The sequence below is a fragment of the Silene latifolia genome, chromosome 2 (genome assembly GCF_048544455.1).
Source record: "Silene latifolia isolate original U9 population chromosome 2, ASM4854445v1, whole genome shotgun sequence".
NCBI classification, from domain to species: Eukaryota; Viridiplantae; Streptophyta; class Magnoliopsida; order Caryophyllales; family Caryophyllaceae; genus Silene; species Silene latifolia.
The window spans coordinates 13,038,490-13,064,837 of NC_133527.1; the positions used below are offsets into that span (position 1 = coordinate 13,038,490).

General features: G+C 39.5%; 2 protein-coding genes and 1 non-coding gene across 3 annotated transcripts; 2 read left to right on the plus strand and 1 right to left on the minus strand.

Annotated features, from left to right (window-relative positions):
* The first annotated feature begins 35 nt into the window (after positions 1-35).
* On the plus strand, positions 36-1,130 carry LOC141634127 (uncharacterized). The gene is made up of 2 exons (XM_074446419.1): positions 36-394; positions 506-1,130. The coding sequence occupies exons 1-2, from the start codon at positions 36-38 to the stop codon at positions 1,128-1,130; spliced, it is 984 nt and encodes a 327-aa protein (XP_074302520.1).
* A 19,494-nt stretch (positions 1,131-20,624) lies between these two features.
* LOC141634143 (uncharacterized) lies at positions 20,625-21,593 on the minus strand. The gene has a single exon (XM_074446428.1). The coding sequence runs from the start codon at positions 21,591-21,593 to the stop codon at positions 20,625-20,627; it is 969 nt and encodes a 322-aa protein (XP_074302529.1).
* A 1,108-nt stretch (positions 21,594-22,701) lies between these two features.
* Positions 22,702-22,808, plus strand: LOC141644792 (small nucleolar RNA R71). The gene has a single exon (XR_012544399.1). It is a non-coding gene; the product is annotated as a small nucleolar RNA R71 (small nucleolar RNA).
* The last annotated feature ends 3,540 nt before the right edge of the window (positions 22,809-26,348 follow it).

The window sequence follows — 26,348 nt, forward strand, 5'->3', positions numbered from 1 at the left end:
ATTAAATTGAGAGTGGGTAATCACTAAGTAAGAGGATGCCTTGTGACTTATTGTATTGGCGGCCGTCTAGGAATGGAGAATACACAGTTCGGTCGGGGTATTGGTTGGGTATGAGCTTGGTGGGGTCGGGGGAGGAGCAGGCTGATAATGGAACAGGGGAGGGATGGTGGAAAGTGGTATGGGGTCTGAGAGTTCCTCCGAAGCTCATCCATTTCGTGTGGAGGGCGTGTACTGGTATGTTAGCAGTCAAATCGAATTTACTCAGGCACCATTGTTGTGGTAACGCAGTGTGTGACTTATGTTGGGTGGAGGAGGAGACGGAAATCCATGCTCTTTTGCAGTGCCCATGGACGAGGAGCTTTTGGGGTGCCAACGAGTTTGATGAGCTAATAGTGTAGGTGCCTTGGGTATCGTTTCGAGAATGGCTGAGATGGGCACTGCAGAGCCTGGATAAGGCGGAGTGGGGGAGGTTCTTGGCTCTGCTGTGGGGTTTGTGGGCTGTCAGAAATGCACGCATATTTGAGAAGGAAGATAGGGTGTGCCCTGAGGTAGTGGTGATGGGCTTCACTCGGCTGGTCTCGGATTATCAAGGGTACGTTGAGGCTGGGTTGATGACTGCCACGGATAGGGTGGGAGAGGGGATTGGAGGTGACGTGTGGACACCGCCGGAGAATGGGGTGATCAAAATAAACTCGGATGCAGCGATTATTGGGGATGCAGAGGTAGGTTTGGGCGTGGTTGGGAGAGATTCGAATGGGGAGATGGTGCTGGTGGCAAGCAAACGGTGTCGTGCAGGGTGGTCCGTGAAGATGGCCGAGGCGAAGGCTGTGCTTTTCGGAATGGAGATTGCAAAGAGGCTCGAACTGTCAAGCATAATCGTGGAAACGGATGCTCTCAATGTGATCCATGTTGTGAAGAAAAATGGCATAGGTAGAAGTATGTTTGATTTATGCATTAAGGATGTGTGTGAGCTAGCTAATTCCCTTGATTGTCGAGGAGTTGTTCATGTAAAGCGTGGGGGCAATACAGTTGCACACTTGACCGCTAGGCTTTGTTCGGTTGAGGGTGACGAACTGGTTCATGTAATTGATTTTCCGCCCTTCGTCCTTGTTTGGCGGAGTTGGATCTAATATAAACAAGCCCACGTTTTCCCGCAAAATAAAATTGAGAGTGGGTAATCAATTCCCGAAAAACACATTTCCAAAATAAAAAAAGCAAACAATTGATTGAGATACTCAAAATGAAATAAGTAAACAAACAACCGGTACGGAACACAAGGAGGTTGGTCCTGTAGAAGTGACCAAACTTCAAAAGCAAGGTTGAGCCTTTTACGTTGATTTTTTGGGCTACTTCTGAGCAAGTAAGGTAGTGGGTTTGATACAGGTTAATGAGTCGTGGATACCTTCACTTGCTCTTTCACTTACATTTTGTGAGAGGTCATTATGGATAGTGTCTGTTTAAAGTGAGATTTTGTGTTAGATCTAACTTATGGTGGTGTGGAGAAAAAGGAACGTACATCGGATGCATTACCTCCAACTTTTTTGTTTTTGAGCATATATGTATTTTTTTTGAGCTTATTACCTCAAACTTTATTCGTTTTTGAGCATATTAAAGTTTATAAGTTAGATTTTAATTTTTTAGAGCTTAATGTTTAAGTGAATAAACTCGGAAACTTCATAGTGAAACTCAAAAACTTTAAAACAAAACTCCAAAACTTTATTATAATGCTCAGAAACTAGGGTAGTGTGTTCACCCTCAATTTACAATAATCTTTTTTTTTGGTAAACTTTAAAATGGTACAATAATGAAATAAGTAAATAAATGATCGGGACTTGGGGAGTATATTTTTTTCATTCATAAATTACATTTTAGTTTACTTAAAATATATAGAGTAGTGCTTATGAAAGGTCGTTAAATATTTTGATATTACTAATTCATAATTAATACTTAGTATTTTGTTCGTAACTTTTGAAAAAAATAGTGAATATGCACATGCTTTCTATGTTGTCAAAATTAAGATTTTACTTTAAATCGATAGACTAGATAAGATGGATTAGTAGGATCAAATCTTAAAATTTTAAGAATCTAGATACAAATTAACTGTAACCATAATTTTATTGTCAATATATGTTGATTAAAACTTATGCTAAAAAAAACCCTAGCCTCCATTGCTACAAAACATTGCTCCTCCTTCTCTCTAGATACAAAACATTGTTCCTCATTCTCTCTAGATACAAAACATTGCTCCTCCTTCTCTTTAAAAAAAACTCTAGCCTCCATCAATTAAATTTGGGGCTTCCATCGATCATTGATTGATGGTAAGCCCCTCAAATAGTTTCATTTATCAATTACTAATATGAAATATTATGAATTAATCAATAAAAGTCTCCCTTTTGGTAATATCTGTTTTTCCGTCTCTATTTTCAGAGTTTTTTCAGTCCTTGTCTTTCTAGGGTTTAGTATTATTATTGGAATTATAGATAAGAGCGGTTTGTTGATGATTCATCATACGACTCTACAATGGATATGCGGTATTCGTCAGCGATCTATGGTGCCATTAGCAGATAAATTTTCTCCATCAATGAATCAAATGAAGGATCCCCTTAAAAGTTACATGAAGAGAGCGATACAAGGACGAGCCGAATTGTCATATCATGTTTTGAGATCCGTAGTTTTACAGGAAAAATTTGTCCTTTGGTTTCTATTAGAATTGTTTTCGATTATACCTATCTTTTGTAAGTGCCGTTTGGCGTTTTATTAATGAATTGATCTTTTCCTTCAAAAAAAAAAAAACTTATGCTAAAAGTCATATAAATAGGATTGCAATTGAGTGAGTGAGTGAGTGAGTAAGTGAGTGAGTGAGGTAACTTAGGTTTTTAAAATTGAATTTTTAACTCGCATGATAGTCGACTAGTCGTATGGTTCTATGATTAACTTAGCTCCACATTACCATAACTCTTTTGTTCCCCTTTCTTACCCATGTTTATTTGCCTTCTTCCTACCCATTTGACTTCTTTATCATGCTTGCATTTGATTGTTTTGGGCTTACTAGTTTTGATTGTTTACCATATTAGATTGCGGGCACATTATTATAAGTTGAGGATAGTTGAGTGTTCATTCACAAAATCGTCCTTTAACATATAAAAAAGTTTGAGTGCCCCGTGAGAGTCCATAAGTCAAAAGATCATGCAAGAGCTTAAAAGTTCATTCAAAGTTTCTATGCTACGCCGTCGTGTAAATCTCATCCATGTTTTGCTTTATTCCTTGCCCATGTTGTTTCGGGTTTTAAATGACTATGCTTAGCTTGTTTGGGATATTGCAATTGATGGGATTTGGTTCCCCGATCGGGGCCGCATGCTTCTAGCTAGTTTACGTTTCACTCCCCTCCCCTATATAAAGGGGAGGCATTCCAAGGCTTAGGGCATCTCTTCTTCACGTCTCATTTCCTTACATAGCCTTAAGCATTATAATTTCTCTCAATAAGTTTTCATTGTAGTTTACAAATTGTTAAGGTTTCCCTTAGTTTAACCTTTCAATACTTTGTTCTACAAGTTATTGTTCAAGCATTTGTTATTCAAGCATTTGGTTATAATTTGTTTCTTCCATACAAGTTCTTGTCTATTAAGGTATTTCATTTCTAGTTCATAATTTTATACGCCCATTTAGTTTATGCATAGTTTATTATCAATACTTCGTCTACATTTCATTAGCATTATTTATAGTACATGTTATCTAATTTAGTTTTTATAAATCACAAAACCATGTTTAGCATTTCTTTTAATATAGTTTGCAATTTATATTCCAACATGAGTAGCTAAATTTCCTAGTCTAAAGGCTAGGGGGGCCATGCAAAATCAAATATATAACAGGTTTAAATAGGTTGATAATAATATTGTTCAATTGTTTCTATCACATGTTTGCATTGTCACGTTTAATCTTTGGTTATCGGCCGTAATCGTAGATTAAGTTTGTTCATTCGTTCTAAAGTCGAGAGGCACAGAATTGAATTAGACTAAGCATGTGTAGTAGGACGACCTAGTCATGGACGAGAGTTTCTCTAGGACCCGGTCTATGGTTGATACTAATGTCGTAAGGTAGGTATCTCTAAGCCTAAACAATTGACAAGTTATTAGTACCGAATATTATCATGATCATATGTTTACCTTTGCATGTGTGACCCGAACCTTTTAGACTCCCTTTTAATTATATAATTTACATCATAAATTTTATTAGTCATCAAACAAACAAACCAAACTAAAAACGAAATCGACCTTGATAAGAATCTACCCATAGCATTTCACAACGTAATTCCCGTTTCCTTGTGTTCGACCCCTATTGCTACATTAATTTGTGTCTAGGGTAATTATCTTTACATAGGTACACGATAAGTCTATCAAATTTTACTCTATTAATCTCATCAAGAGATGTTCCAGTGAGGAGAATGTCATCCATACAAACCAAGAGTATGAAAGCAGAGCTTACTGTATCAAATTTGGTGAATAAGGAATAATCCTGCCTAGAATGAACATATCTCAACTGCTATAGAAATTTAGTTAATTGCTTATTCCACTTCCTAGAAGCCTGCTTAAGCCCATATAAAGATCTCTTGAGCTTGCAAACCACTCCTCACTGCACATTATTATATCCTTATGGAACCTTCATATATATAAACCACCTCATCTAAAAAACCATGAGAAAAAGCATTGTTTATAGAGGCCAATCATTTATTGCAGCCACTACTATCAATGTCCTTACAGTAGTTAACTTTACAGTTTACCACATGGAAAAAAGTGTGCTTGAAGTCCTTATCCTTGACTTGGTTGAAGCCCTTAGCCACTAACCTTCCTTTAAACCATTCAACTGACCCATGTGGTTTATACTTAATTTTGTATACCCATTTGGAGCCAATTGGTTCTCGCCTTATGGCTCAACCAGTTCCCAAGTGTTGTTCTTTGTCAAAGATTATATTTCACTTTGCATAGCCTGAACCCACATTTCATCTTGATGAGCTTCTTTGTATCTGTATGACGCATGCTCTTTTAAGACAGTTGCAAGAGATAAGACATACTTAGGTGCAAAACCATGCAATTGAGTTAGAACTTGTGTTTGTAATGCAACAGAGTTAGCAGAACCACTCTTCTATACACGTAGTTTATGCGAACAATGATAATCACTATAAGCCAAGTACTGAATTATCTTGGCCTGGTACACTTTCTAACAAGCCCTTCTGGAGGAGCTGATCCAGCAGATGCACCATCAGAAAGATCTCTTCCAGAATTGTCTTGAACTTGAATACCTTCTTCTGAAGGTGTAATAATATTTTCACCAGAATCCTGGTTTATTGCAGAAGTACTGAAACCTTTTTTTATAAAATAAGAGTTGTAGAAGCTGGATTCACCAAGCTGGTGGTAGTGATATTCAGGTCCTCTGACTGTTTTTGCTTAAAAAAGAATTTATGTTCTCTGAAAAGAACATTTCTACTAACAAAAACCTTATATAATTCAACATCATATAACTTATACCATTTTTTTATTATGAGGATATCCAATAAAAATGCACTTTCTTGCTCTATTTCCAAACTTATCAGAAAAAGTAGAAGGCATAGTAGAAAAACAAACACAGCCCAAAACTCTAAGATTGTCAAAATTAGGAACATATCTAAAAATGAGCTCAAAGGGTGTCTTATTATCAAACACAGGAGAAGGCATTAAATTGATCAAATAAATAGAAGTCAAAAGACAACCTCCCCAAAACTTAATAGGCAAATTTGCTTGAATCTTAAGAGTCCTAACAGTTTCAAGAAGGTGTATATGTTTTCTCTCTACCCTCCCATTCTGCCGAGGTGTCCCTATAATGTGTGTTTGATGAACACTACCTTGTGTTTTAAAGAAAGCAGAATAATATTGCCGTAAAAACTCATTTTCATTGTCAGATCTGTCTATCTTAATAGTTTTATTGAAATGATTAGAAATGTAAGCAATAAAACATTTAAGTAAACCACACACATGGTCCTTATTTTGGAACAAGATAGTCCATGTATTCCTGGAGTAATCATCCAAAATAGTTAAGAAATACTTAGCTTCAGAAATAGAAGGAGTTTTATAGGGTCCCCAAACATCAATATAAGAACCAAAGCAAAACAAGCAGATGCTCTTTTACGACAGACGGAAAATGACAACCTATGATGCTTTGAAATTAAGAATACAAGTTTCACAAGAAAAATCTGATTTTATTACCACTTTCATATCAGGAACAAACCTGAGTTTGGATACAGACATGTGACCTAGTATATGATGAAGCAATTGCAAAGAATAAAAAACTACAACAGAACAAACTGACTTATTTAATACAGAATGAAACCTAGATTGAACAGCTTTTTGAACAAGAGAAGCAATGCTATCATAAAGAACTGTAGATTGTTTATGAGAAAATCTATAAAAATCAGCAATCCTTCCGCCTTTAGCAATCACATATTTGCTTGAAAGGTCATGAAAAATACAATCTTGTGAATTGAAAATAACAGATAAACAATTACTGTCAATCAGTCTACTAAAAGACATTAAGTTCTGTTTAAAATATGGTATATAAAACACTTTAAACTAATGTTATCAATCAATTGTATAGTACTAGTCTTCTGCACAAGCTTAACTGATCCATCAGGCAAACCTACTTTAATAAAGCATCTAATAAGATAATAAATATCAATCAACAGATCTAATTTGTATGTCATATGGTCTGAAGCATCAATATCCACAATCCAATCATTCACAGAAAGAGATTTATGAGCAGCACAAATAGTAGAAAAAGAAGAAGAACTCATACGTGCAAAGTGGGAAACCAGATTGTTGATCCGAAATTATTTGAAAAACCTGATCAATAACAGAAGAAATAAACCCAATGATGACCTTGGAAGATACAACAGAAGTCCCATCTGTTACTTGAGTATTAGTTGAACAAGCAGCAGAAGCTAAGACACCATCATCAAGAGGAGACTCAAAATTATCCATATCAGCAGCATTAACAACTCTTTTAGGAGGACAACAAGCCTCATACTTGGCACCATTGAACTTGCTTTTTCCCTTATTCTTATCAGAAGGAAATACTTTGACTAAGAAACAGTGATCAAGATTATATGCATACTTGTTGCCGTGAGGACACTTATTTTAACCCAAAATAAGTCTCACGAGTATGACCTTTCTTTTCACAATGGTCACATTATTTGACCCCACCACTAGGATCTTTATCTGACTTCCCTTTCTTCTGATCAGGAAACTTATAAGTGGCATATGCAGAGGCTTGTGGCAAAGATTTAACCGCATCTGTGGCTAGACTTGTCGCGAGTCTCCAAATTAGTATTTTTATCCACTACAAACTCAAACTAATAGTAAGGGTAAGTAGGGGTCGATCCCACAAGGAAGGTCTAAATGTTAATAAAATGTGTGTAGAAATTATCTCTAAAGTAACCAATTGGGGGTGTTTAAATTTGATTCTAAATCTACTAAAATAAGATGCAAAAATTTGGTATTAAAAATAATGATAAAACGAATCTTGGAACAAACGATTTCCACCAACAAACTAAAGATTGATCATTGACTCTATTACTCTACTTTGTCATTAAATACTTTGTTATTGAAATCAGAATCTCTATTTTCACTTATGTTTAGCTATTCACTACGGACGCGTACGTAAATAGCTCTTACGAATATGACAACCTAATCCGAGCGTCTAAATTTAATCATAATGTAGAATAAATCAATGAGAATTAACAAAGATGAATGAACGCATTCACAAGCGGGATAAGATTTGACTCATACAAGTATTATCTAACTATAAATCAACAATGATGAATCGGCATACAAATTGATGAAATATAGTTGCTACATAATATCTAGGTAAATGAACAATCGGATTCGATTACCTAAACTAGCAATTGACTCTTAATTAAACAACTAGGTGATCAAATTAGAAGTAAATTAACAATCAAACAATTAAACAAAACAATACTTGATATTCAAATGACAAAATAGGGATTAGAGTCTTACTATCAAAATAGTTTGAAGGTTTCAATCTCTTGTTCCAAGAATTGGGAGATTAGCCCTCCATGAATAATTAAAGATTACAATTTTTATTGTAAATTAAAACTAAGATGATGAAGATGCAATGTATTCTTTCTAATGTTTAAGATGATCCTCAATGCTAAAACTGAAGACTAATTATAGCCCATAAAATTCTAAATTAATGTCATGAAGTAAATGTAATAACTTAAGAAGGAATCCAAAGAGGCATTGCAATTTGAGCGGTCTCGTGCTCCGCCACGTGGTGCGGCCCTAGCCGCGTGATGTGGTCAACTGATATTCGTGGACTGACGTGGCCGCTTGATGCGGCTCCAGCCGCACCGTGCAGCTACCTGCTACTTCGTGTTTGACTCCTTGATTTGACTCTGGTACTTTGGGCCTTGACTTGTCTTCAAACCACAAGGTTGTAACACTTCTTAGTCCACTATTTGGCATGTGTTTTGTCCAAGACATGAGTGTAAAGATGTCTGATACGTGCATAATGTATAGTATTTTTAGCCTATTTTAGCACGTATTTCCATGTACTTTGTATTGTTTATATTGCATTTTGCCCCCGAATTGGCTACTTTGGTTCGTTTTGTCCGTTTTGTAGAAATGAACGTGAAAGTAGTGGAATCGTACCATTTTTCGTCCTTTTTGCATGCATTTTGAAGAGACGGGATTTTCCAGAGTGAGTTTCTGCATTGGAATACATGAAGGCACGGTTTACGAGGCAGTTGGGCACGAGTTTGAGCTGATTTGAAGGAAGAACATTCGATCGAGTGGTTTTATTACTCGATCGAATGGTTTCTACGTCATTGGTTGATCGATCGAGTACTTTTATACTCGATCAAGAAGTGCTGAAAAGAGAGGTTACTCGATCGAGTAACTATTCTACTCGATCGAGTAGATTTTCTGGAGTTTTGCTCGATCGAGTGGATTTATTCTACTCGATCGAGTGGTTTGGTCTGGCGTGGGCTTTAATTAGCCCGTAAGCTTGTTTTAGCTTTTGGACTTAGTTTATTTTCTATTTAAACGCAACTTTACTAGGTCATTAGCTATCTTATCATCTATCAGTTTTAGCTTTCACAGTAAAAACATTACGTTGCTTTTCCCTTCTCTACTGTAACTTTATTTTCGGGGTTATTTCGCTAGGATTTGTGTGTTCTTTACGCCGGATTCTCACGATTGTAATATCTTTCTCCTTTTTTTAATAATAATCTCTCTTTCATTTACTTTAATTCTTTGTTTTGCTTTATTTAATTTCTGCCTTAATTCACTTTTTATGCAATTTAATTATCGTTTTAATATGTTGAATGCTGGTTATTTATCTGCTGTTAGTTTTGATAGTATTAATAGCAATATGAGTAGCTAAATCTAATTCATGTTAGGATTAGGGGATCTACGGTAGAAATGTGACGATGTAGTGAATAAGTTAGATGAATTAATTGTGAGATTCTGTCACCATAGCAATATAACTGTATTTACCGACTTAGTTGAGTGCACGCTTCTGAGTCACCCCTTTAATCTGGCTAAATTTAATCCTGGATCGGAAGATTAAACTAAATAGGCCTGCTATGAACAGTACACTACCCTGATGAGGACGGAAGTTAAGTTAGTGGTAATTTAGGATAGAAAGTGGACCGGAAGGACCTTTCCATATCTGTCTCGCATTAATTTGTCTAAGTTATTTACAGTTGAGTCACTGGACTACCGTAGTGAACCGAAATCCTGACTTGTCCCTCCTTATTTGATAGTTTAATTCTATTTTCCTACCTTTGTTGCTCTTTCTCTATTTCTCTTTCCTTTAAACCTTTTAGTTTAGAAAACCAATTTAAACAACCCCCCCCCCCCCCCCTCCCCCATTTGTGACCAAATAGACGGACTTTTACAGATATCTTGCCTCCCTGAGGAGATCGACCTGACTTCCCTAGCTATATAGTTAGTTTAGTCAGTTTATTTTTGATAGGTACACGACAGCCCTGTCAAATTTTGGCGCCGTTGCCGGGGAGGTGATGGCCTCAAGTTAAACCTCGCAAGTGCACGATTTTATCGTTGTACACTTTAAAGGGTCGATCCCACAAGGAGTAGGTGGAGTACTAATCGTTCTAATTCACCGGTTTAGCTAAGTCGATAAATAACAAAGAGGGTGGTAACAAACTAGCACTTAAACTAACAAATTTAAAGACTATAAACTAGACTAGATAAGAACAAGCTAAAAGATAAAGGATAGATCAAATAAAGAGAAGGACTAGAACTCGGTTCTCCCACGAATATAAGTAATTCCACATACTAATCGTCTCGGCTAATCAAAAGGGGTAGAAAGGTAAGGGGGAGATGGCTCTAATTCGCCTAGAACCTCCCTTCCGGTCTCGCAATAGGACACTAGCTACTCCGACTAACCCCCCTCCCGGGTTCGAAAGCCGGTATCCCTAACTCAAAACCCGACAACCCCAAGAACATGCATTTTCCCAAGGAGGTCAAGTAAATGGTCAAGGTCATTAAGCCCTCATCATATTCCGGGTCCTCCCACTCCCCCTTCCGGAGGTCGATTTCAAACGCTAGCCTAGAGGCACCCTCCCTCGGTTCTCCCTTCCGATCTCAACCTTAGTTGGTAACAAGGTCAAATCTCGGGTACCCAATTTACAACCTAACCAACTCCCGTTGGTGGACAAGGGTCACAAGTTGACACTACCCAAAACCCAAACCTTAAACATGCAAATTCCCCTAAACTACCCTCACCAATTTTCCCCACAAATTAGCCTTAGTGACAATTAGTTAGTGAAATTACCCATATCGGGTTGAACCGAGTCCTAGAAGAAGACTACTCACTAATCATGTTTCTAAAGGCAAAATAAACAACAAAGATAGAGTCTTTAAGCATAAACATGGTGATAGGATGAATTCTACTTCTAAACATGCACCAATCCAACAATAATTATAAAGAAAGATGGTTTCAATCTAATAACAAGGATGAACAAACAAAAAGACACAATCTTTAACACAATCAACTCAAAGATTAAGTCTTTGAGGACAACTAGCAAGGGTGAACAAAGGAAAGAGAAATACTGAAAAGATGAACAATGAAAGGATGAACAAAGGTGAAAACAACAACAACCAAACAACAACAATGTAAAATTAACATAAACAATCAAACAAACTTGAAGGAAAAACAAAATGTAAACAAATGAAAATAGGGAGAGAAATAATACCAACTCAATTGCAAGAAAGGAAATAGGATAGAAAAATAAAGAAGGAGGAACCTTCAATCTTCTTACAACCCAATTTCAATTACAAATTAGTTGATGAACTAGTCTAATTAAGGAATGATTAACAAAATGATTAACAAAGTTTGAAACTTAGGAAAGGAAATATTCTGAGATCTAGGGTTGTGTGTACAAGGGGTTTAAGGAGAGGGTATTTATAGGCTTGTACAAGATTAAGAAGAAAAGAGGAGAAAAGGGAGAAAAAGCCCAATTTCGCTGCTCGATGTGTTTTGCCGGTAGACCGGCTACCAGCGCTCCTACCGGCAAAACCGTGCAAATAAATAAAATATCTGGCAAGTGTGTTCTGCCGGTAGACCGGCTGCCGGCCTGCCGACAAAACACAACCTTCAGGTCTTCTTCTTCTTCCTTGAAGTGTGTTATACCGGTTGATCGGCTGTCGGTGCTCCTACCGGCAGCGAGGTCAAGCTTCCTTTTCCTCTAAATCTTCAATTAATTCGTCCTGCTGTGTTCTACCGGTGGGCCGGCTGCCGGCCTGCCGACAAAACACAGCACTCAAGTTAATTCTTCAATTTCTTTGGCAATTCTCTGGGGTGTGTTCTGCCGGTGGCTAGACCGGCTGCCGGTCTGCCGGCAGAACACTGCCTTCAGCATTTCTTCCCCTCTTCTTCATGTATAGGCAATGGGATGCCTTCCTTGCCCCAATTCCTCTATACTCGGATCGGTTCCTGCAAAAGGATACACAAGATAACAAGTACGAGGATTGGGCACAAAATGCAAGGAAAAGCAACCGAAACCGACTCGATACGAGTCGGTATGCATAAAAGAAAGAGGGGAATTAGAAGTAAATTAATCGTATATCAAACCTCCCCACACTTAAACCTTACTCGTCCTCGAGTAAGTCCCAAGACCAATGTACAAATCATTATTATGATAGATATGGAGAGTGGGTGCACAATATAAGCATCACTCAACTAAACTACTAACTAGCCGATCGAGTATTAGCGCACTCAACGCCCCTTCAACTCACAATTTGACACTCATGAGGGAAGAGTGCCCTATTGCAAGGCAAGTTGGGTCTTGCTACAAAACTTTTGACACATCCATCATGAAAGCACGTAATCAATAAATAGAATGCATTTAACAAAATGATCCACTTTCCTCATCTAAGTGGCCGAATTTTTCAAAAAACAAAACACGGTCTAGGTCGGGAGTACCGTCTCAGAAGTGCCAATTGAGGTGCCAACCCCCTAAGCCTGACTAAAGCAACCCTCGCGTGACCAATGCTCAAGAAACAAATTCAAGAGCGGGGAAAGGGGAGAAAGGGCAAGACCGCCGAGAATTACAAAACCGAAACGAGATTCAACCAAAGGTAACCAAAATCGCTCAATGAAAGAACAGGGTGATTTTTGTGACCAAAAGTAACCAAAATCACTCAACTAACTCAACCGGCGAAAACGTGCCCGCAATCTAATGTGTAAGACCGTCCTACGACCGATGAAATGCAAGCAAAGGTAGAATGCACACAAGATGAAGCAAGGGTTAAAACGGGGCTAAGGAGAAGGTCGAAACGGGATTGGTGCAAGCACCGTTTGGATATGTGGAGCTCAAATCAAGAATTATCGACACATCACATCCCATTTCTTATTGCAACACATGAGACACGTCTATGCCCTAACATAGCATTGATGACCAAAACTATGCAAAAATTGCATAAACCCAACTCAAGTAGGAAAAATTTGATTAAAACTCCTCTTATTTCAACAAATGGTAACGTCTACACCGTAACAACGACTCGGTTTCCCAAGCCATGCAAAAAATGTGTAAACCCGACTCATCTTTGGAAAAACATCAATTTGCCCTTTATTTAGCAACGGCTTTTTCTACCCCATTTAATGATGAGGAGGGGTGTTGCTTGCCTTTTTCTTTCCTTTATAGCATATATACAACACGACTCACTAATTTTTGATTTTTCATGACATTTTCACTTTTCTATTTTGCTTTTCATTACAATTTTACAACCTCTTATTTATATACAAAACCAAATTCACAACAAGTTCCGACCCATGTGGACGTGCATGCCATCCACCATCACGACCCAAATCACCTCCTACAACATAACTACAAAAGCCGACCAATTCTTGATTAAGGAAGGGTGGTTATGGGAATGTAGCTATTTAGGTGGGTTTGCCAAATGAAAAGACTAAGCTCAAAGGGGGTGAATTAAAAAGGGAAACAACGTAGGGGAGAAAACAAGGCTATTTGGCTATGTGAGGTTCATAAAAACTGATTTTTGCTTCATATCATGTGCACAAAAAAAAATGCAATGCAATTTCACGGTCAAGGACGATGCGACACACTTATGCGTAATGATGTGACACGCCTCGTGAGGAGACCTACTCTCAAACCTAGATGAAGGCGGGGTATGAATGTACCCACCCTAGGAGGCTCTACCTTTACCTTTGAGTAGCAAAGTCGAGCCTAAGGTCTAGTCTACGGCCCTTGGTCTCACAAGGTCGGTCTAAACTCATAGGTCAAGCCCGCCTCCCTCGGCTAACTAAGAGGCCACGGGTGCGAGTCACGAGGAGGGGAAAGGCACAGTTGGACACAATAGCTCATCATGGGGTTACTTGGTTCCCTTCCTTGACCATGTTCTTTCTTAAAAATTTATATACAAACTCAATGCAACATGAAGGAAATACAACACATACTTACATGTGAACAAATGCATGCGGAAATTTAAACAAATATGAAATGAAACGTGCAACAAGTTGGCTAATCCTAGCAGCACATCAACACCAACAATCCACAGTTCCCCGAAGGAACATCCAAGGCACAAAAATCCCATCCTCCTCCATATTATACAACAATATAAAAAAAAAAGAGAATGCAAAAGGAGAAAGAGATAAGAACGAATTTACCAAGCGGTCTTCTAGTCTCCTTTTTGCCTCAAATGGTCAACGTGCTATGCCAAAGGTTAGACAAAACATATATATACAATGCAAATATTTTTGAATTTTTCAGAAATTTTTCAATTTTTAGGCATTTTCTTGAAATTTTATCAAATTTACAAGTATTTACAAATATAAACAAATATTCACAAGAGTGGATATTTCCCTCCCCACACTTGAAATGTACATTGTCCTCAATGGACAAAAGCATAGGGAGTGAATAAGAAAAACAAAGGAACATATTTTTGAATTTTTTGAATTTTCAAAAGAAAAATAACATATTTATGAGATTTTTGTTTTTGAAAAATTAAAAAGACATATTTTTGTTGGTTTTTAAAATAGGAATCTCCTCCCCACACTTATTTATTTACATTACTTCCAAATGGAAATAAATGTGTGGAGGAAATTAAAATGAAAAGACATGTTTTTGGGTTTTTCATATTTTTCAGATTTTTTTTAGACCCTCCCCACACTTATTTATAGACATGGGAGGGCAATTTAGGGAAAGAAATTAACATGTTTTTGGTGGTTTTTGTCATTTTTTCATTTTTAGTTGGTTTTTATTTTGAAAATACAATGCATGCTCTATTCTATATGCAATATTTAAATGACAATGCAAGGTATACTAAGTGAATGCAATGTATAAATGTGACAATATATTACATAATTGAAATCTAATGCAATCCTATATGAATGCAACTAAGTGAATTTCTAACTAGATGCATACGAGAAATTAAACGTGAATGAGAGAATTTGGATTAAGGGAAAGAAGATACTTGTCATTTTGGATTGAAAAGGGAGTAGAATAGGCCACCAACTCGGCCTCTCGGGACTAGGAGTCCATCTCATCATCATCATCATAATTATCATTTTCTCCGGTAGTAAACTCGGAGCCTTGAACTAAATCCTCGGGGTTGAAGGTGAAATTACCTCCACTACCGCCGCTCATGAAACCTCCCGTGAAGTCTCCGCTCATGTTCATTACACCGCCCTCACCTCCCGTAGAAGCATCTCCCATAAAGGTCCCACCGGCTCCCGAAGTACCCGCATCACTAGCAAAGTAGGGCCGATCCCCCCCTACCCAATGGGCGTCATGCCCCTCCGGTGGAAAGATAGGGGCGGAAAAGTAGTCCGGTTGGAGGTTAAGACCTCCGTGGACCATACTCCCATCCGCTCTCGTGTAGTTCCCATCGGGCCAAGCAAAGTAGGAAGGGTGTGGGGCATCAAAGGGCACGTAATCCCGTCTACAAAAGTCGTCGTAGATCGGGTACGTACCGGTGGCTTGATCATAGTAAATACGGTCCAATTTTCGCCCCAAGATATCCCTCTCACTAGCGGCCTTGGCCGTGGCAATATCCATCCTCTCCATCCACTCGGTGAGAGAAGGTGGTAAGGGAGGATAAGAAGGTTGGCCCAAAGAGGACCCCTCACCTTGTTGGAATTGCCAAGGTGGGGGTTGGTGGGTTTGTGGCATTTGGTATTGGAGGGAGGAAGGGGTGTCCACTCTACGGTCTCGCGAATAAACACGAGGAGGGTTTGGGGGAGGTTGGTCGGTGGGTGCCTCCGCTTCAATCGGGAGGAGGTAATCATCTTTATCTTTCTCAATCTTAATGGCGGTGACATTGGGAAGCCGGATAGAGTTCTTGTAATTAATTTGCCAATACTCATAGCCGTCATCGGGGTTCTCTTTGAGCCACGTGAGGCTCGTGGTCAAGTAATGCTTTGTTAGGTAAGTGTCCCCGGGTATCCAATTCATTGTAGAAAGGTCTACCGGACGGTCTAAATTACGGGTAATTCGGGTGATCATGCCACCCACATGTATCGGGACTTTGTGCCCCGGAGAACTTGCAATCTTTGATAGGTTAAGGGCTAGGTAGTGAGCCACATTAATTCTGAAGGGGGTGGGTTTTGTGAACAAGTAGGACCCCAATATTTCAAGTTCGTGGGTCCTAAACACCCACGGCTCATCTACCGCAAGAACGGTGCAACCCATACATCTATGCCACACCCGAATGACGGGGTTGTGGCAACTAATCGCGGGCCTTTTCACCCCAACTCTATCATCAAGGCCCGAAATAGCTTTCCATACTCGGGAATAGTGAAAGTCAGCGGGTGGATTGTGTGACGGCGCATTTTCCAACCCAAAAATGTTAGCCAACCGACCCAAAGTAATATGGTGCTCCCGGTTCATGAGACGAAAGCTAAGAGTAGCCACCATATTCGTTTGCCGGTGCTTTGTAATCTTTAGACTACTCAAAAATTCCCAAGTAATACGGGGTTAAGTATACTCATGCATTGTAAATATTCCCCTCATGCCACACCCCGTAAAGAGAGCTTCCGTCTCCCTAGCTATCCCAAGGGTCGATAAGGAGGGATGATGTAAAAACTTAGTTGGGGTGAGGGGACGATTTTTGAAGAGAATAAACTTACCCTTCTGAGTTTGTGTGGCAAACTCAACCGTAGGAAAGTCCGGATCGGGGTTTGTATCACTTGCGGCTCGGGCAATTAACTCCGCTTGATCCCTTGCTACATCCGCTCTTGTCCTTCTTCCGGCCATAGTGAAGATTGGAGGTGATTGGTGAAGGTTGATTGAAGTTTGGTGGAGATTTGAGGTAGTTAGGGTTGAAAAAGGGGGAAAATAATGGAGGAGTGAAGGAGGAAGAAAGAAGAAATGAAATGAAAATAAAGGGTGTTATCGTGGTTTAATTTGGTCTGATGTATGCGTTTGGCCGGTTAGCGAACCGGCAACCGGTAAAACGCACGCCCCTCTTTTCTATTTTTTCGATTTTCCTTCTTGGATTTTTGACCTCGCTACCGGTGGACCAACCGGCAAATCACTCACCTCACTTGAATTTTTCCTATACCAGGTGTGTTCTGCCGGTGAGCCGGCTGCCGGCCTACCGGCAAAACACTCCTCTTCACCAGTTTTTGCAAGTTTCTTCAAGTCTTCACGCGTGTCTAGCCGGTGGGCCGGCTGCCGGCCTGCCGGCAAAACACACTCCTCATTATCAAATCTTCGTGTTTTCATCTTCGCCAGGTGTGTTCTGCCGGTGAGCCGGCTGCCGGCCTACCGGCAAAACACAACAATACTTCAATTTTTCAACAATTTGATTTGGCCTCGCTACCGGTAGGGGCACCGGCTGCCGGCCTACCGGCAGGGCACTACACTCAGCTCTTTTCACTTGTTTTCTTCCAACTTGCTCAATTTTCTTTAACTCGGCACTCGAGCTTTTTCATTGACCCCGGGATTCTTGTTTTCCACAGCTACGCCGACGCATGATGTCGGGATTTCTGGTCAACGAAAATAATGCTTGTTTTCTTCAAAAGTGACCTCCGTCACCAATCCAAATAGACAAAGTACGATTCCAAATCTCTCACTACTAGTCTAAAATGCATGCTATGTACAAAGATGCATGGGTTGCCTCCCATGTAGCACCCTTGTTTTATGTCGTAGGCTCGACCAAGTAAACAAGCCTACAATTTTCATGATGAGGACGGAAAAATCTCAATTCACTAGAAAGGTTTCAAGGATCTTCATTTCCTTTTGGACGGGATTGCCAACGTGATAGTGCTTTAATCTTTGACCGTTTACTTTAAAAGTTCGGTCTCCTTGGCTTATTTCAACCGCCCCATGAGGGAAAGATCGGACAACGGTGAAGGGTCCGGTCCACTTCGACCTCAATTTTCCGGAAAAGAACTTCAAACGGGTATCATATAGAAGAACCAACTCACCCTCCTTGAACTCTCTTCTAATGATGCACTTGTCATGAAATCTTTTCGTCCTTTCTTTGTACAACTTAGCATTCTCATAGGCTTCTAGCCTAAATTCTTCCAATTCATTCATGTCAAGAAGTCTCTTCTCACCGGCCGTCTTCAAGTCATAGTTGAGATGCTTGATGGCCCAATATGCCTTGTGTTCAAGTTCAACCGGCAAATGACAAGCCTTGCCATACACCAATCGGAATGGTGAGGTACCGATCGGTGTTTTGAAGGCCGTCCGGTAAGCCCACAAAGCATCATCAATCTTCAAGGACATCCTTTCTTGACTTGTTCACGGTTCTTTCGAGTATAGTCTTCAACTCTCGGTTGGAAATCTCGGCTTGCCCATTAACTTGGGGATGGTAGGCAAGACTTTTCCTTTGTTGCACACCATACTTTTTCAACAAAGCTTCTAATGCTCTCTCTCCGAAATGCGTACCACGATCGCTAATGAGGACTCTCGGGACCCCAAACCTTGGAAAAATGATCTTTTGAAGTAGCTTGATCACTTCCTTAGCATCACAAGTCTTGGTCGGGATTGCCTTAACCCATTTGCTTACGTAGTCGACCGCCACAAGTATGTACTCATTTCTGAACGAGGATGGGAAGGGACCTTGATAATCTATCCCCCACACATCAAAAAGCTCAACCTCAAGCATGAAATTCATTGGCATCTCATGGTTCCTTGTGATATTTCCACTCCTTTGACATTTATCACATCCTTTAACATAAAAGGCAACGTCACGGAATAGAGAGGGCCAAAAGAAACCGCATTGAAGTACTTTAGCGGCCGTTTTCTTGGAGCTTGCATGGCCACCACAAGGTAAGTCATAGCAATGGCTCATTATGGAGGTAGCTTCCTCTCTTGGAACACACCTTCTTATCATCCCATCAGCACAAGACTTATACAAACATGGGTCATCCCAATAATAGTGCTTCACATCATGAAAGAACTTGTTCTTCTTGTGATAGTCGTAATCATGCGGGATTATCCCGGAGACTAAATAATTCACTATATCCGCATACCACGGTGCTTCACCCAAACTTAGGGACAACAAGTGGTCATCGGGAAAGTGATCATTGATAGGAAGCCCATTGTCAACATTGAGGTTGATTAGCCGGGATAAATGGTCGGCCACCACATTTTCAACTCCTTTCTTATCCCTAATCTCCATGTCAAACTCTTGGAGAAGTAATATCCACCTAATCAACCGAGGCTTGGACTCCTTCTTGATAAGCAAGTGTCTCAAGGCAACATGATCGGTGAACACTATAACCTTAGCTCCCACCAAGTAGGTCCGGAACTTCTCCATTGCAAATACCACGGCCAAGAGCTCCTTTTCCGTTGTTGAGTAATTTGTTTGAGCATCATCTAGAGTTTTGCTTGCATAATGAATTGCATGCACCTTTCCATCCTTCCTTTGGCCTAAAACCGCGCCCAAGGCATGATCGCTCGCATCACACATTAACTCAAACGGCAAGCTCCAATCCGGAGGTTGTATAATTGGAGCACTTGTCAAAGCTTCTTTCAACCTATTAAAAGCATCAAGACATCGGTTAGAGAACACGAAAGGAGTATCTTTGGCTAACAACTCGGTCAAAGGTCTCGCAATCTTGGAGAAGTCCTTGATGAAGCGGCGATAAAAGCCCGCATGTCCAAGGAAACTTCTCACCCCCTTGAAATTGGTGGGAGGTGGGAGACTAGCAATGACCTCAATCTTAGCCTTAACAACTTCTATTCCACGGTTGGACAATATGTGTCCTAACACAACACCTTCTTGTACCATAAAATGGCACTTCTCCCAGTTAAGCACAAGGTGAGACTCTTGACACTTGCTCAAAACTTTCTCCAAATTCATTAAACAACTTTCAAAACTTTTCCCAACAACCGAGAAATCATCCATGAAAACTTCCATTTCTTGTTCAATGAAATCAGAGAAAATTGACATCATAGCTCTTTGAAAGGTAGAGGGAGCATTACATAGCCCAAATGGCATCCTCCTATATGCATAGGTGCCAAATGGACAAGTAAAGGTGGTCTTTTCTTGGTCACTTGGATGGATAGGGATTTGGAAAAATCCCGAATAGCCATCCAAGAAGCAAAAATAGTTGTGTTGAGCTAATCTTTCTAGCATTTGATCCATGAACGGTAAGGGGAAGTGATCCTTCCGGGTGGATTTGTTCAACTTCCTATAGTCCACACACATTCTCCACCCGGTTACCGTCCTTGTAGGAATCAATTCATTCTTGTCATTTCGCACTACCGTCATGCCTCCTTTTTTAGGGACTACATGAACCGGACTTACCCACCTACTATCCGAAATAGGATAGATAATCCCGGCATCAAGTAGCTTGAGGACCTCTTTCCTCACAACCTCTTTCATTATGGGGTTAAGCCTTCTTTGTGGCTCAATTGAGGATGCATCCTCATTTTCAAGAAGAATTTTATGAGTACACAAAGAGGGACTAATCCCCTTGAGGTCACCAATAGTGTACCCAAGGACACCCTTGAACCTTTTAAGCAAAGAAATTAGTTTTGAGGTTTGGGTGTCATCAAGTGCACTATTGATGATGACGGGATAAGTAGAATCATCACCTAGAAATTCATATTTCAAAGAAGAGGGAAGAGGTTTAAGTTAAACCGTAGGAGGAGGCGTGGAACTCTCCTCCTTCTTACCGACTTCCAACACTTCAAACTTAGGAGCTTGTTCATGAATTGGAGCCGAATCCAACATCCATACATATGCAAGAGTCTCAACATCTTTGTCATCGACCTCATACCCACTAACAAGACAAGTCTCCAAAGGATCCATAGATGAAGCTTTTGGGTCATGCTCCTCCATGGGGTTCTCAAGAATGTCTACAATGCAACAAGTGTCCCCTAGAGATGGAGCTTCCATGGACTTGTGGAGTTCAAATTCCACTCTATCTTCACCCACTTGTAAAGATAGCTTGCCACTCTTTACATCGATCATAGCTCCACCGGTAGCAAGACAAGGCCGCCCCAAAATAATAGGCACATTGTAATCCTCGGGCATATCCATAACAAAGAAATCACATGGTATGACAAGCTTCCCCACAACCAAGGGTACATCTTCAATCACACCAATGGGAAATTTGACCGACCGATCGGCAAGTTGAAGTGAAACTCTAGTTGGTTTCAAATCTCCCAAATCAAGCATCTTAAAGATTGAAAGTGGCATGAGGCTCACACTAGCCCCCAAATCACACAATGCTCTTTTAATAGCCACCCCTTGGATAGAAAAAGGGATTGAGAAGCTACCCGGGTCTTCTAACTTGTTTGGAAGCTTGTTGGTGTGAGTAAGAATAGCACTACATTCCTTGGAGAGGTTGATGGTTTGCACCTCTCCATTCTTCTTCTTCAAGGTGACAAGTTCCTTAAGAAACTTGCCATAAGATGGGATTTCGGTAATCATATCAAGGAAAGGAATGGTGACATTCATTCCCTTCAAGATCTCAACAAACTTCTCATATTTCTTTTCAATTCTAGGCCTTGCAAGCCTTTGTGGAAAGGGTACCGGTGCTACATACTCCCTTGTTGGTGGAATATATTCTTTGGCCTTAATTAGTTGCAATAGGCTCATCTTGCTTTGGAGGATCAACCATCTCCACCTCCTTAGACTTCTCCACCACAATCTCATCTTCTTCCACAACTTCAACCGGTTTCTCTCTCACTACTTCATTAGTCACCCTCTTCCTCTTCCACTTAGGAGATTTATCAATCTCCTCCTATTGCTTTCCACTCCTCAAAAATACCGCATTCATCTCCCTTGGGTTAACCGTATTACCTGGAAACTTCCCCGGATTTTGAGCCAATTGACTCAATTGTTGAGAAATTTGGGCCACATGAGTTTCCGTAGCCTTTTGTGATGCCCGTATTTCATCATTCACCCGGTTTTGTGAGGCAATGTGGTTATCAAGCTTTGAGTCGGATTTTTTATTTGCAATAACCAATTGTTCAAAGGCTTGTTCCCAAGATGGTTTTTGAGGGGTTTGGAAGGTTTGGTTTTGTGGTTGGAAATTTTGGTTTTGTTGTTGATTGAAGTTTTGCCCCTTGAAACCCCCAAATGGTTGTTGGTGTTGGGTGACAAATTGTTTCCCTTGGAAACCGGGTGGAATTTGTCTTTGGAATTGAGAGTTTTGATTGAACCTTTGTTGTTGTTGAGGTTGGGAAGTAGTTGGGTTTTGAATATTTTGTGAAGCATAAGACAAGAAAGGGTGAGTTCTTTTTCCATTGACAAATTGGTTGTTGTTATTATTATTGAACCCTTGCCTTGCACTAGTGGATTCCCAAACTCCATTTGCTTGCTCGTAGCATTCCTCTTGGAGAGGTGCAATCAAGGGACACCCAATGGGAGTGTGCCCTTGTTCACCACACAACTCACAAGACAAGACTTGCCTTATATCGGAGCCTTTAGGTTTTGAATTTAGCAAAGCAACTTGTTGGGTGAGTTCATCTAGCATACCCTTAACCTCCACATTCAAAACCGAATTGGAATCCTTGCTCTTGCCCTTTTCATTTGCCTATCACTTCCCCATTCCATAGTTCTTGAGGCTATCTCCTCAATTAGTTCCTTTGCCGCTTTATGCCCCAAAATGTCTAAGGCACCTTTTCCCGATCCCGCATCCAATGAAAGCCTAAGGTCTTGAGTCAACCCTTTGTAAAAATTGTTCACTAGCTCGGCCTCGGAGATGCCATGGTGAGGGCATAACCGTTGGAGCTTCTTATACCGTTCCCATGCCTCATATAAGGTCTCATCCTCTTCTTGAGTAAAGCTTTGTAGTTCACTCTTGACTTTGGCTGTTCTTGAGGGTGGGAAATACTTGTTCAAAAATGCCGAAGCCAACTCATCCCATGTCTTGAAGGAATCCGGGTCACAATTCTTCAACCAATCCTTGGCCGAACCCCTAAGAGAACGGGGGAACAACCTAAGGCGAACCGCGTCATCGGAGACTCCATTTGACTTGTACATATCACAATTTTCAAGGAACTTATTTAGATGATCATTTGGGTTCTCCAAGGGACCTCATCCAAATTGGTTGTCTTGAACAAGGTTGAGCAAGGCATTTTTAATCTCAAAGTTATTAGCTTGAATTCGTGGCCTTTGGATGCTTGGATTGACTATGTGCTTAGGAGCCATAGTCTCTCTTATCGGAACCGGATCACCCATGGTGTTAGGTTCTTCTTCTAAAACCCCAAAAGGATTTTCAAACACTTCGGTAGCTTCTTGGTGATTAACTTCTTCAATTGGTGGTGTATCAAGTAAACCCCTTCTTCTTAGAGAATTAAGTCTTCTTGTCGTGGCTTCAATTTCGCGATCAAGTGGATATGTTGGTTGACCTCGTCTTTGTCGCCTACTCATGCAAAAGACCTAAGCACTTGAAAGAAAGGATTAGTAACAAAGGACTTAGTCTAAACTAGAACAAAAACGATTAATATCAAGCCGTACTCCCCGGCAACGGCGCCAAAAACTTGATGGTCTCAAGTTAAACCTCGCAAGTGCACGATTTTATCGTTGTACACTTTAAAGGGTCGATCCCACAAGGAGTAGGTGGAGTACTAATCGTTCTAATTCACCGGTTTAGCTAAGTCGATAAATAACAAAGAGGGTGGTAACAAACTAGCACTTAAACTAACAAATTTAAAGACTATAAACTAGACTAGATAAGAACAAGCTAAAAGATAAAGGATAGATCAAATAAAGAGAAGGACTATAACTCGGTTCTCCCACGAATATAAGTAATTCCACATACTAATCGTCTCGGCTAATCAAAAGGGGTAGAAAGGTAAGGGGGAGATGAAGGAAAAGTAGATCTATATACTCAACATATTCATATATGTTTAAATTTAATTTGTCATAAAATTAACTAATGATCTTATGCATGCAAACAATTAAACAAAATAAGGAAGAAACATCCATTCTTACATTGGATTTTCGGTTCAAATGGGCACAAGAGAGATCACCTTTCTCTCTTGTTCTTGTGCTTTCCTTAGTGGAAGAACTAAGATCCAAGTATAGGATCTCTCCCAAAGACATATACCCAAGGAACACTCATAACAACCAACATTATTTAGATCTAGTAATAATATTAGTTTTACTATAAAATTGACACAAAATAAATTGTGTTTTTCTCTTGAATATCTCGGTCAAGAGGGAGTAATTTTTGTGAGTTTATTTTTCTAGAATTATCATAAATTGTAGAGAGTTTTTGATAGATTTTCTTACACTAGAAAAATAAGATGATAAGAATGAATGAAAAATTGAAAAGAAAAACTCTCTTCTTTTTCTTCTATGGTTGGCCGAAAAATTGGCCTTGGGTAGTATGCCCAATGCCTTTTATTTTTGCTCTTCTCAAAAGCTTAGGTTTGCATGGCTACTTGTTAGCTTTCATCATTGTGTTTTCCACTTAAACAATTAACACAATTTCTCCACTAACTCCCTCCATAATTTCGGCACTTTCATTATAAAATGGATGGTCCATTTTGTTTTGTCATTTGTCAATTTGTCACATGTAACATGTTACATGAGATGTCACAATGTAATGTATTTGTAACTTATTAAAAATCAACATACTCATAAAGTATATCATTTACAAAATCGACTAGTAATTCGTAATTACTCGTACCAAAAATGTTTCCAAATTATAAATTACAACATTCTGTATTTATAATAATTTATTCATTCCGTTTCAATTGTTTCTGTAAACAATGATTTCATCTAAGTAATAAAACAATTCGATTACTTAGACCGTGTCTCATTTAATCATATTTACAATAAGATACGTAAATTATACTCACAAAATCATCCGTCAATTTTAAGCAATTTAATTAACTCAGATCGGTATACGATTAATTAAATAATCAATTAAGAGTATTTCCCTATAGGTATGACCTAAGGGGATCAACGATCACCACGTCGCCGCACGACAGTAATGTCAAACTCTAGTCGCCAATCATTACCGATATGTGTGGACAGTTGATGTAAAATATTACATCCACATGTATTCTTAAAATGAGATTTAATAATGATATTTAAATCACGTGATCGCACTATTGTTGAGGACACATTTCCCAACAATCTCCCACTTGTCCTCGACAAGTGTGCGTCACCAATTCTCTTGTCCTATTACTATCTCCCACTCAATGCAAGGTGTCTTTCGGGTCGTACTTGCAAGTGATCATATCGAGAGTGGTTTCCTCGATCTGGAGAATAACTGATTGACCGGATTTATCTATCATAGATACCTTCCGAGCGTGGCCACGCATTTCCAATTCATTACTCCTCGAGTGGCCCTCAGATATTGTTTTAACCCTGACAAGGGGGTGGACAATTCCTATCGCACTTATTCCCTTCGACTAGCCACAGCCATCATAACCTAAAATATGCCCATTTGACCCCATTTACGAAGGTCGTAGTAACACAAATCAAAGTTAATCTGAAACTGTGCCATCTTAGGTGAACAGTCTTTAGTCAAAAGAATCGACTCATTAGAATACTATAGCAACTCTCGCCACGACCAGGCTATATAAATTCCCAGAACTCTATAAGCGGTCATAAGGCCCGACAAGGTGTTCCTAACAGTCTGCCTATGTGATCGACTAGTCATCTCACATGACTCTATGACACTTGAACTTGCCATCAATCGCATCACACTCTAGTCACTTCGAGACGTCACCTCATACAAGAGACTATGGGCTAATACTATGTTAATCCGGGTTCACTTTAACGGTGTTCAACGTTGTCTCTACAACCCGTTTGGATGTAACAAAGTATAATAAAAGAGTTTTAAAGTAAAACTCGAACGACAAATGCGATTATCACATATGAATAGTCAATGCCTGATTACTATTTCATGTTCTATAATGTAATTTGATCTTGTACGTAGTTGTTCATTTCAATTCAATTGAAATGACATGACTCATTATGTTTAGCCTTTGAGAAGGCTTTGGTTAGTAGATTTTATCAATTTCTTGTACCTTACTCAACCTTACTACATACTCGTTTTCCTTTGTAATGTATACATTTGCATTACAAAACTTTCTGAGTACGTGTCGAGATCCAATCAAGACATAGGCCCTCTAGCCTAAGAATGGCTCCCACTGTTTTCACAGTGTGCGGGACTCATCCTTCTTGCACCTCTCATAATTGCAAGTGTACTCAATTTCTGTGTAAACATTTCTCATTGTTCTTTATTGCCTAGAACGATTCTAGAAAATCTACTTCTTAATTAACATAGCCACAATGGTATCTTAACCATCCTAATGTGTTTTGATTATGGTTTTGTCAGAAACCATGTGTAATCTCAATTGTCAATTGTCACTTGTGTAACACCCTTAC

What these genes read in the sequence shown, in the direction of transcription:
- LOC141634127 (XM_074446419.1), top strand. Translation starts at nt 36, where the DNA reads ATGCCTTGTGACTTATTGTATTGGCGGCCGTCTAGGAATGGAGAATAC. An exon ending in GAGTTTGATGAGCTAATAGT is followed by an intron (nt 395 to 505) that starts GTAGGTGCCTTG and finishes GTGGGCTGTCAG; the next exon opens with AAATGCACGCATATTTGAGA.
- LOC141634143 (XM_074446428.1), bottom strand. Translation starts at nt 21,593, where the DNA reads ATGAGCCTATTGCAACTAATTAAGGCCAAAGAATATATTCCACCAACA.